This window comes from Miscanthus floridulus, chromosome 19 (assembly GCF_019320115.1).
Source record: "Miscanthus floridulus cultivar M001 chromosome 19, ASM1932011v1, whole genome shotgun sequence".
NCBI classification, from domain to species: Eukaryota; Viridiplantae; Streptophyta; class Magnoliopsida; order Poales; family Poaceae; genus Miscanthus; species Miscanthus floridulus.
The window spans coordinates 116,648,727-116,659,233 of NC_089598.1; the positions used below are offsets into that span (position 1 = coordinate 116,648,727).

The 10,507-nt window shown below is 43.8% G+C and overlaps 1 protein-coding gene and 2 pseudogenes across 1 annotated transcript; 1 reads left to right on the forward strand and 2 right to left on the reverse strand.

The window, feature by feature from the left end:
* Positions 1-1,038: 1,038 nt before the first annotated feature.
* Positions 1,039-2,894, reverse strand: LOC136528158 (cyclin-dependent kinase B2-1-like). Its single transcript, XM_066521076.1, has 6 exons — positions 2,384-2,894; positions 2,105-2,278; positions 1,926-2,019; positions 1,761-1,830; positions 1,527-1,665; positions 1,039-1,411 (listed from the first exon to the last, which is right to left on the reverse strand). Exons 1-6 carry the CDS (start codon positions 2,789-2,791, stop codon positions 1,319-1,321), a joined length of 978 nt encoding a protein of 325 aa, XP_066377173.1. The 5' UTR covers positions 2,792-2,894; the 3' UTR covers positions 1,039-1,318.
* A 955-nt stretch (positions 2,895-3,849) lies between these two features.
* Positions 3,850-5,246, forward strand: LOC136526672 (uncharacterized; annotated as a pseudogene).
* A 240-nt stretch (positions 5,247-5,486) lies between these two features.
* Positions 5,487-6,881, reverse strand: LOC136526673 (uncharacterized; annotated as a pseudogene).
* Between the last annotated feature and the right edge of the window lie 3,626 nt (positions 6,882-10,507).

The following is a 10,507-nucleotide window of genomic DNA, read 5'->3' on the forward strand; positions in this document are numbered from 1 at the left end:
GGTGACTGCACTGATTCTTGAACCTTTTTCAACATTTCCTCGCTGGTTCCTGCCTCACAAACAACATAATTTGGACACTCTTCAATCCAATTCACGACAGCTCGCTTCTTGTCAGAACAAAAGTCACCTGATTTCAAGAATAAGATATTGGTTAGCCTAGAAAATTAACAGCAACATACACGCAGAAAATGTTGGATGCTCTTGTATCAACAATTCTGTAGTCATTTGATGCACAGAACTACGCTCATGGAAGAAGTTATGGCCATACAAGACATTGATGGAACACCAAAGCTGTAGCTTGCCTGATAAAGTAGTGGGATGCGTCAGATTGAATATTCTTTCTTGTGGTTTTACAATATTATGCTGATGACACCACACACCAGGAATTTATTAGCACAACCGAATAAGACATACACATTGCAGATCAGAATCGTTAACTTGTGTAACATAAGTACTCATATGGCTGCTCGAAATCATGTTTCTAATAATCAGTTTTTTTTTCAGTTTGTGTGCTTTCTCCTGAGTATGCATGACGTCCATTCGTCCAAGAAAAGGTAGTTCTAACTTCTCAGAGCAAGTATTGGTCAAAGTTATGTGTATTGTATTTGTATTACCCAAAAAAAAAGGTTTATGGCTTGTATGAAAAAAGCAGTTTTTGTCGCTCCTTAAAATCCTAATGCATAGTGTAGTGCAAATGAAGGAGTACTTGAAGTTCAAGTTCCTATGCCTTGCCAAGTTGGTTCACTGACCATCTAGTCTAAGTTTAATAAAGCCAACCATCTTGCTGTCCTCAATGATTCTCAACAGAACAAGTAGTAATTGGTACTGATACTGCTGAAGGTCTTTCATAGTCGCTTAGTCAGGGAAGTCATTCTGAAGGCTGAAGGAAGGGCCATGCAGCCGTCACAAACCTGCTTGACCTGTTCACCACATCATGCTCCATCATCCTACAATAATTTTGAAACCTTACAAAAAATTGAAGTAACAGATGAGGCAATTATTGGCTTTAATTAAGACAGGCATCTTGAGCTTCAGAGCCAAAGAGTGAAGCTTTATAAAGCAAGTGGAAGATGATCCCGGGTTTTCCGGCTACAAATTGCAAGAAACAATGTCAACATAAGTTCACTTATGCTGAAAATTCTCCCTACCTTATCCATCACAACCAAAGTGAATGGCACAACACAAAAGAAAGTAGCAGCTTGAACACAGAGATACTGCCTGGAAGCAAAAGCACTGCTTCAGGGCAGCCATGTTAAAACACTAAGCTAAGAACAAGGTGACAAGGATCCTCTCGACGAATCCTACTACTCGGATCGCTTCAGTACACCTCCTTGTTCACATCATTGAAGTATTGGTGCTCCAGGGCCTTCTTCGCAGAGATCCGCTTCGCCGGCTCATATGCCATCATTTTCTGCAGCAACCGCAGCAAGTTAAGTCAGAATGCAATCCTCACAATCTCTAACCTCTTTTTTCTCCCTCTTCTACAATGTTTAGTAAATTTGCACAAGGTGTAACTTTTCACTGACCTCAAGCAAATCATAACCATCGGAGTCAAGACCAGGGACAAGAGTGCACAGCTTAGTGGGCTTCCACTGGGGGTACACGTGCCAGTTGGGCAGCTTGCCTACTCCTGGCCACATCTGCTCATTTGGGGTGCCCAGCAACCTTTCACCCAAAGAACAAGATGGTTAGCCATCAGCATCAGACACCCACCAAGAATTCAGAAAGCAAATAACGAACTAAAGCACTAGAAGTATTACTTGAAGATGTGGAGGAGCTGCTGCAACTCGGAGTCGCCAGGGAAAAGTGGCTGGTTAGTGACCAACTCAGCTGCCATTTACAACCAAATTAGAAACTGTACGTGTTGGTTTGAATTCTGAAGCAGTTTGCATTGACAAGAATCTCTGAGCTCATCGAAATGGTACCAAATATGCAGCCCACGGACCAAATGTCAACCGGCGTGGAGTAGTGAGTGGCGCCAAGAAGAACCTCAGGCGCCCTGTACCACAGCGTCAGAATCTGCAGAAACAATTCAGACCGCTATTAATCAGACCCAAGAGTTATGAACATCCATGCGGATGATAAACACCAGTGGGAAGCAGACCTCGTGTGTGTACTTCTTCATAGGGACGGTGATGGCACGGCTGAGTCCGAGGTCAGCGATCTTGAGCGCCATGGTCTTGCGGTCCATGAGCAGGTTGTGGGGTTTGAGATCACGGTGCAGCACCCCGCGGCCGTGGACGAAAGCCACGCCCTTGCACAGCTGGTACATCAGGATCTACGGACGCACAATCAATCGAATCAGGCAGGCGTGGGTAATACATTCACACAAACACCTCGCGTGCCATTGGGGAGGGTACAGAAAAGAGAGAAGAAAAATCACCTTGACGGTTTGTGCGGGGATCTTCTCGTGGTTGGCGCGGAAGCCCCGGATGAACTTCTTCAGGTCGGTGTCCATGTACTCGAAGACGAGGTACAGGATGGTCTGCCCCTCCTTGTTAACGCCCTGCTTGAGGTCGAGCAGGCGCACCACGTGCGGGTCCTGCGACAGCATCCGCAGCAGCGAGACCTCCCGCAGCGCGGTGGGGGGCACGCCCTCGTCGTCCTCGGGGAGCCGCGTCTTCTTGAGCGCCACGATGCGGCCCGTCGCCTTCTCCCGGGCCTTGTACACCTTCCCGTACGTGCCCTCCCCGACTTTCTCCAGCTTCTCGTACAGGTCCATGGCGCGCAGCTCGCCGCCCGTCGTCGTCGACGGCGCCGTCGGAGTCGGCTTGCGCTGGATCGTCGCCATCCGACCGCGGATCCGGTCTTCTCCCTCGCGCGAGAGGCGGACTTGGGCGTGGTAGAGGTGGCGGGCTGGTGGTTGTGGATGGATCTGGAAACTGGAATGCGGGGAGCCGGGGAGGATTTGTATTTTGTACAGGGTGGTGGGAGCGTGGGGGAAGAGAGGTGACCGTTGCGATTTCAAACTAGAAAACTCGGCGCGGCCCCTGATTTCGCCAGCCTAGTTTTTTTTTTTCCTTTTTTTTTTTTTTTTGTCATTTGATCAAGCAACTGGTGGCCGTTATGGAGCTGCTATCCTGCCACTGCAACCTCTCACATCTCAATGACAAATAGTGTAACTATGGTGAGATGGAATGGAATCAAATAAATTGCTTTGGTACAGAATTAACATACTTCACCTGCAATTAGCAGAATGCCGGAGTTTACAAGTACTTTTAGGCCTCGTTTGGAACACGGGAATAACGTAGGAATTTCACGGGTACAGGAATGGTACGAAAGGAAACAAGATTTGTCGTTTGGAACGAAGGAATGTAACCTTCCGTTCCGGAGGAAAGGATTCCATTCACGCACAAAACACGTGAACTAGAAAATCCACTCCGACCCAAGGGAACGGAGGGAACGCTCGGCCGCTCGCTCTCTCGACTCTCCCGCGCCCACTGCCTCCCTCCTGCCACTGCCTCACCCTCCCGCCATGGCCTAAACCCTAGGCACACGGGAGCACGCCGACGCACTCGCCGCCCTCCAGCTCGCACAGATGACGAATCCGCGACTTCAAAGTGTATCTGGGGGACAAAAACGGACTCCACCCCTTCCGTCTGCAGCACCAGAACATGGTCTTAGCGTTCCCCAATCTGGAGGGGATGGCGAGATCCCACAAGAACAAGGTAATCAATTTGATAATTTTACTTTGTGACTGTATTGCCGTATTCATGTATCCCAACGGCGGCCGGCCAAGGCAGCCAGCCGGCCAAGGCCCCGCCCGACGAGGTCGCGAGCGCGGGCCACAGGCGGGCGTAGCCTCAGCGGAGTGCGGGCGCGGCCGGAGCTCGCGTGGCTGGCGCGGCCATGACTCCCACCCACGAGGAGCTCACATGGCTCCCGAACGGCCATGGCGGGACGGAGCGCAAGGACGGCGGAGTGGGAGAGCACGACCTCACGGTGGACAACTTTGGTTTTCTGAAATACTAATTTTCTGATCCCCCCCCCCCCAATTCAAGATTGCATCTGCTAGTTTGGTGTAGCATTCTGAATTTTATTTGCCATCGAAGACATTGCCTTTCCTTCTTTGCATTTTTTTAGTCCGTGGCATTCATCTTTCCCAATATTTTGTTAGGCACCAGAAGAGCTGCTGGTAGAGCAAACTGGAACCACCAGAGGATCCTTTATCTTATTGGACTTTTAAAACAACACGATTTACCAAGATTTCGGACAAACAATGCATGGAGCAAGGAAGCATGGACTACTATGGTTGATCAGTTCAATTCAAGGTTTTCTTTATCATTCACCGTGGGTCAAGTAAAACAAAAGGAACAAGATTTGAAGAAGGATTTTCGAGCTGTAAAGGATTTGCAAGAAGAAAGTGGTTTTGGCTGGGATTCTAATAGAATGATGGTGACCATACCAGAAAGTGTCTGGATGAGATTGGTGGAACGTCAAAACAAAGACAGTCTTCTTCGATGGCGTGATAAATCATTTCCATACTTTGATGATCTGTATGCTTTATATGATGGTGAGTTTCAGTTCATGGATCTAACGGCATATATTTTCATTAAATATTGTTGCACCTATACTTAAAAATATCCTGTACATATTTTGTACAGGTCGTTATGCTGAAGGAAGAAGTTGTCATGGAATGGATCATTATGCTAATAAGAGAAAGCAATGTTCAGAAGTTTCTGCTTCACATTCACCTCCACGACATGGTCCTGATACTACATCGACCTTGCATTTTGATGTCGAGGGGACGAGAGATGATACTAAATGGTTTGGCGCCGATGAATTTAGTCCTTTCTCAAATCTAGTTAATGCCTCTACTTTTAATGCCTCCCCAGATGGAACCCATCCACAAGATTCTGTAAATCAAGAGACATTTGCCCCTGAACAGATTTTAGAAACTCAACGTCGCACTTTCCGACCATCTAGTTCAACTCCAGAGATGGTTGATGCTAAGAGAGGAAAAAAGCAGAAAACCAGTCGTGCTGCATTGACTAATGATTTCCAGGAAAGGTACTTAATGTTCAAAAAGGAAGAAATTGAGCGATTTGCAACCATAGAAGAGAAGAAAATGGAGGATCCATATAGCATCAAGAAGTGTGTCACAGCTCTTGAGGGGTTGCCTGATCTACAAATGGAAGAGCTGATAAAAGCAGCAGACATTCAAAGAGAACCCAGCAAACAGAGAAACTTTTCTTTCATTTTCTCATGATGAAACAAGGCTGGGTTGGTTGCGCAAGCAAATGTAGCTTCACATGTGTGCAGGTATGCTACAAGGTTCTTTTGTAAGTAGAAAGGGCTAGCCTTCCAAAGTGGTGGTAGCGTAGAATTGCTACTAGCTTGCTTCTGGAATGGTCTTTTGTATAGACTAATGATACTGCAGGACTTATACTAGCTTGTCTCTGCAGTGTACTGAACTATAATCCTAGCATGCCTGTTGGAATGGTGGTAGTGTAGAATTGCTACTAGCATGCCTAGTACAAACTAAGTTACATTAAATATTTGGACTTCTCTACCGATGACTTGTTCTTAATGTAATCGTGCCACATCCTATTTGCCATTTCATCTCTCATATCATTCCCAGCTTGGCGTAAATTGTTAAATGTTGGCACATCATTACTGTATTGGTCGTCTCCTTCTGGTACATCTTGCATGTTACTTTGATTGATATCTTCGGAGGCACCATGCGCCAATGACATATCTCCATTGTATAGCCGTATAAAATTATGAGTTACACAACAGGCTACAGAGATGTCAACTTGTGTGTCAATATCATATAATGATGCAGCCTTCAGTATGGGGTACCTAATTTTCAATATGCCAATAATTCTCTCTATATGATTTCGAAGTTGAGCATGTCGTAGATTGAATAATTCCTTCTGATTTTGTGGTTTTTGTCCAGCTCTGCCCTATTCTTGTAGATGGTACCTAGTTCCTTGATATGGAGCAAGAAATTCTGGTGTGTTAGCATAGCCTGCATCTACTAGATAGAATTTACTAAGAGGGACACTAAAGCCATGGTTAAGTGCATCCTGGAGAACTCTTGCCTCAGAAGCAGACCCCTCCCAACCAGCATGCACGCGCACAAACTTTAGATCAAAGTCACATGCCACCATCATGTTTTGTGATAGACCTTGTTTTCTATTTCTATATGGCTCTTGTTGTCCGAGAGGAATAGTCGTAGGAATGTGAGTGCCATCAATGGCACCAATACAGTTCTGCATGTATTTGTATGCTTATTAATACTAAAACCACAAATAAAATTAATTTTGCTTTAATATACCAGAGAAATACATTACCTGGAAGTATGGAGCAAATTTAGGTTGTCTTAAGATCCGATGCTGGTGCAGAGAAGGTAGCCGTATGTAGTTGCATGTGAGTTGTGTAAGTGCATTGAACAATGATCTGAAGTGGCGGCTAATTGTTTCTCCGCTATGCTGAAATATATCTTGCAATGTAGTATTGCTTGCATTTTTTGACATGACATAAAGGAATATGCCTAGCTGCTCTTCCACAGATACATACCTTGAATCACCAAGAAGGTTATTTTCACGCAATCTGTGTACAAGATCTTGAAAATTCTCTCTTTCCATGTGGAACCGCCTTTTGCATAGGGCCTCATGCCCTGTTAGAGTTTCATGAATAAAGGTGGCTCCATTTCGGATAGAATTATGTATTGGTTTCTTTTTGGATGATTGGGATGAGGTGCCTTCTTCTAGTGTTGGATGGATGAAGAAAATGAAATCATCTTCATTTTGTGATCGTCGGCGATAGTTTGGATCCATAGAAAGGAAAGCACTTCCTATCTCTACAAAGATGGCTGCTAGCATCAGGATGACACGTACAGTGTGTTTGTGTGTACTACTTGTCTTGCTAGTCTGCAGGTCCAAGTTATATAGTGACGAGAAGCAAGCAACGGGTAGAATTTTTCAGACCAGACAAGCAAGTAACGGCTACTGGCTTGCATGAGCATCAGACCAGGAAAGAAAGCAACGGCTACTTTGTCATTGGAAAATGTGAAGATTCAAATATATTTCGTGCAATCCAAACGGTCCACATTTTTAGTTCCTATGGTTTGTAATCTTGTAGTTTTCCGCTTTTTGCTTTCCTCCATTCCTGCGTTTCCTACCATTCCTCTGTTTTGCATTCTTTTGTTCCAAACAGGCCCTAGATTTAAAAGCCAGTACGCTCGGTTGGCTTGCTCGCCAGGTGTGCCAGCGGCTGGGCGTGAGGGTTCGAACTCGCTTGCCTCACGGGGTTTTTCCCCTTTAATAAATTTGCAGGTCCTGTGTATCTATAGCCTCACGTGTGGATGTGCCACAATAGTCAGGGTGACGTGCCCGTCACGTACGAAGCCAGGATGACTTCGGATATCTCTCAGCCACGTGCAGTCTCTTTCTGTAGGTGTAGGTCTAGCGTACACACTAGGGTGTGTGTTTGTGAGTTTGTGTGCGTGTGGTGGTGTGAGTTGGTGTGTGCGTTCAGATACTACAACTTATACTCGAAGAGTTGAGGCACTAAAAAAAAGATTTAAAAGCCAGTAGTAAAGACAGTACATCTAACACTGAAATCAAGATCATCTATGCTCTCAATTTTGAATTATCTAAGGATTTTTAATTATCTATAATAACAATGTTGGTCAGAAAATATAGGCAACTGAAGAAGGTAATTTAATGTCTCATGAAGTTGCCATTACCGGTGATACTTCACTCCTGTAAGAACATTCATATTTCTTAGCAGCATTATAGTATCTGTCAAGCTAGAAGTGTACATCAAAACTAAGTTATCTATAAAATTAATCAGACAAAAACGTACAAGTTGCATTAAAGAAAGTGCTATAATTAAGTTAGAAGTTACTACAATTTCTAACATGTTTAAGACTTTAAGTACCAGAATGTTTTATTTTTAATTTTCTTAAAATAAACAAGTCAAGATGTAGCAATCTGAAATGTCAGGTCTTGTTCAAAGATGGGAAGCTCTTGAATGCCATAGATTGTTAACATGAACAAGTACTGTCTAGGTCTTCAAAAGAGAATCCTATTCTTGAAGGTCTGTGGATATCTATTAGTTAATGGTTTGGAGTTGTGGATCTAAGAATAGTCTTATCCATTCAGATCTCCATGCCCTTCAGCCTGTTCGCTTGTTGGTTTCAGCCAGCCCAAACCAGCCAGCCAACAGTGTTTTTCTCTCACAATTGTAACTATGGTGAGATGGAATGGAATCAAATAAATTGCTTTGGTACAGAATTAACATACTTCACCTGCAATTAGCAGAATGCCGGAGTTTACAAGTACTTTTAGATTTAAAAGCCAGTAGTAAAGACAGTACATCTAACACTGAAATCAAGATCATCTATGCTCTCAATTTTGAATTATCTAAGGATTTTCAATTATCTATGATAACAATGTTGGTCAAAAAATGTAGGCAACTGAAGAAGATAATTTAATGTCTCATGAAGTTGCCATTACCAGTGATACTTCACTCCTGTAAGAACATTCATATTTCTTAGCAGCATTATAGTATCTGTCAAGCTAGAAGTGTACATTAAAACTAAGTTATCTATAAAATTAATCAGACAAAAACGTACAAGTTGCATTAAAGAAAGTACTATAATTAATTTAGAAGTTACAACAATTTCTAACATGTTTAAGACTTTAAGTACCAGAATGTTTTATTTTTAATTTTCTTAAAATAAACAAGTCAAGATGTAGCAATCTGAAATGTCAGGTCTTGTTCAAAGATGGGAAGCTCTTGAATGCCATTGATTGTTAACATGTACAAGTATTGTCTAGGTCTTCAAAAGAGAATCCTATTCTTGAAGGTCTGTGGATATCTATTAGTTAATGGTTTGGAGTTGTGGATCTAAGAATAGTCTTGTCCATTCAGATCTCCATGCCCTTGTCTAGTGTTTCATGCAAAGGAGTACAAACTGACTCCAGATGACTTCCATTAGAGCACTCATAAGACAGTTTAGTGCGGATTTGGATTCAGACCCAACTGCTAACATTTTTGTTACCCACCAGCAAACCCCATTACTGGTCTTATCTTTGTTGTTGTACTCATCAGGATCTTCTTCAGCAAGTTTCCTTTGTGGATCAGCTTCTTCTTGATGGTCTTGAGACTGCTTTGTTGTTGAAGCATTTCTCATGATGTCCTTTGTTGTCTTCGTCTTGGGTTTTTTCTCTTTTTCTTCACCTTCTTCTTTGTCTTCCTCCTTTGTAGTTTCTGGGGTTGTCAACATCAACCTCCTTGGTTGAGTTGATGATTTCATAGTACTTCTTCACTAAATCCTGCATAAAAGAGAATTCAAATTAAACGCTTGTAACAAGAGATGCACAAAATAACAGATATATTTCTACATTGATGTGTTTCATTATAATGTGTCCAACCCAAGTAGTGGACAGGAAAAACAAGTACATGTGTCACTTGCTCTCACACAATTACATGAAAATTATCCCAATAGTATTGCCAGGGACAGTTGCTAAGCAATCTGCTATTTCTTGTAAAAACAAAACAAATGACCACGTGACTTCTAAAAAGATCTGATTACAATTTCCATGTTAGCACTGTTGGTGTCATGTCCAGGTCTAATAAAAGATGCCAATTTCAGATAACACGGTTGGACTTCAAGGTGAAAAACAGATAACAGCTACAACAATCTTGGTGACCATTGTATATTTGTAGCAGAAGCCAATTAACACAAATAATAGACATGTGAATATGGTGATAGCTTTAGCTTATCCTCTTACAAGTACTTTTTGGCCTCATCTCGCAGATGTAATCTTATTTTAGTTCCAGAGCCAAGGGGCTAGTTCCATGTATCCTCATAGATAGCAAATGACTCATAAGCTTTTGACTCCCACGCATGGCACATCTAAAACAGTACAATACTACAATAACATAAGGCAAGTTAGATAGGCAAAACTGTTTCGGCCACACACTGGCGGCAGGGATACCGAGCATGGCTTGATCTGATGGGTACCATCTTCGTTCAGGATGGCGAAGCTGCAGGCAGGCCACAGTGTTCCGGACAGCAATTTCATCCAACACCATGCGGGTGTCCCTCGAGTGGTTGTTATCCCCGGGCTTCTTTCAGTGTCACACCGCACCACAGCTCTGAGGCCCTGCTTGGCCGCAGCTAGGCAAAAGGAGCTAGCCTGCTGGGGGTAACGCAAACAGACAGGGTGTGTCCTTGCGGTCACAGCGGTGCGGAACAGCGGAAGGCGGGAGGAGGAGTGGGCGGCGGAGCACGTGGAGGGCACAGACCGACATGCGAGGTGTCCAAGCGCCAGGACATGGTGTTAGTGGTGGAGAGCACGGTGCAATTGCGCCGGCCGCCACTTCCAACTCCTCTTGACGCGCGCCAGCCATATCTCCTTCTCCTGCTAGAGCGTGAACTGAAAAGGTGGCACCATTGGCCCTGGCGCTACAACCAAGCAGTAAAATGGCTAATATAACAATGGTGCAAATCTGCAGTTGTAACAACCCCAAAAATTGCTCTAGAGTTCAG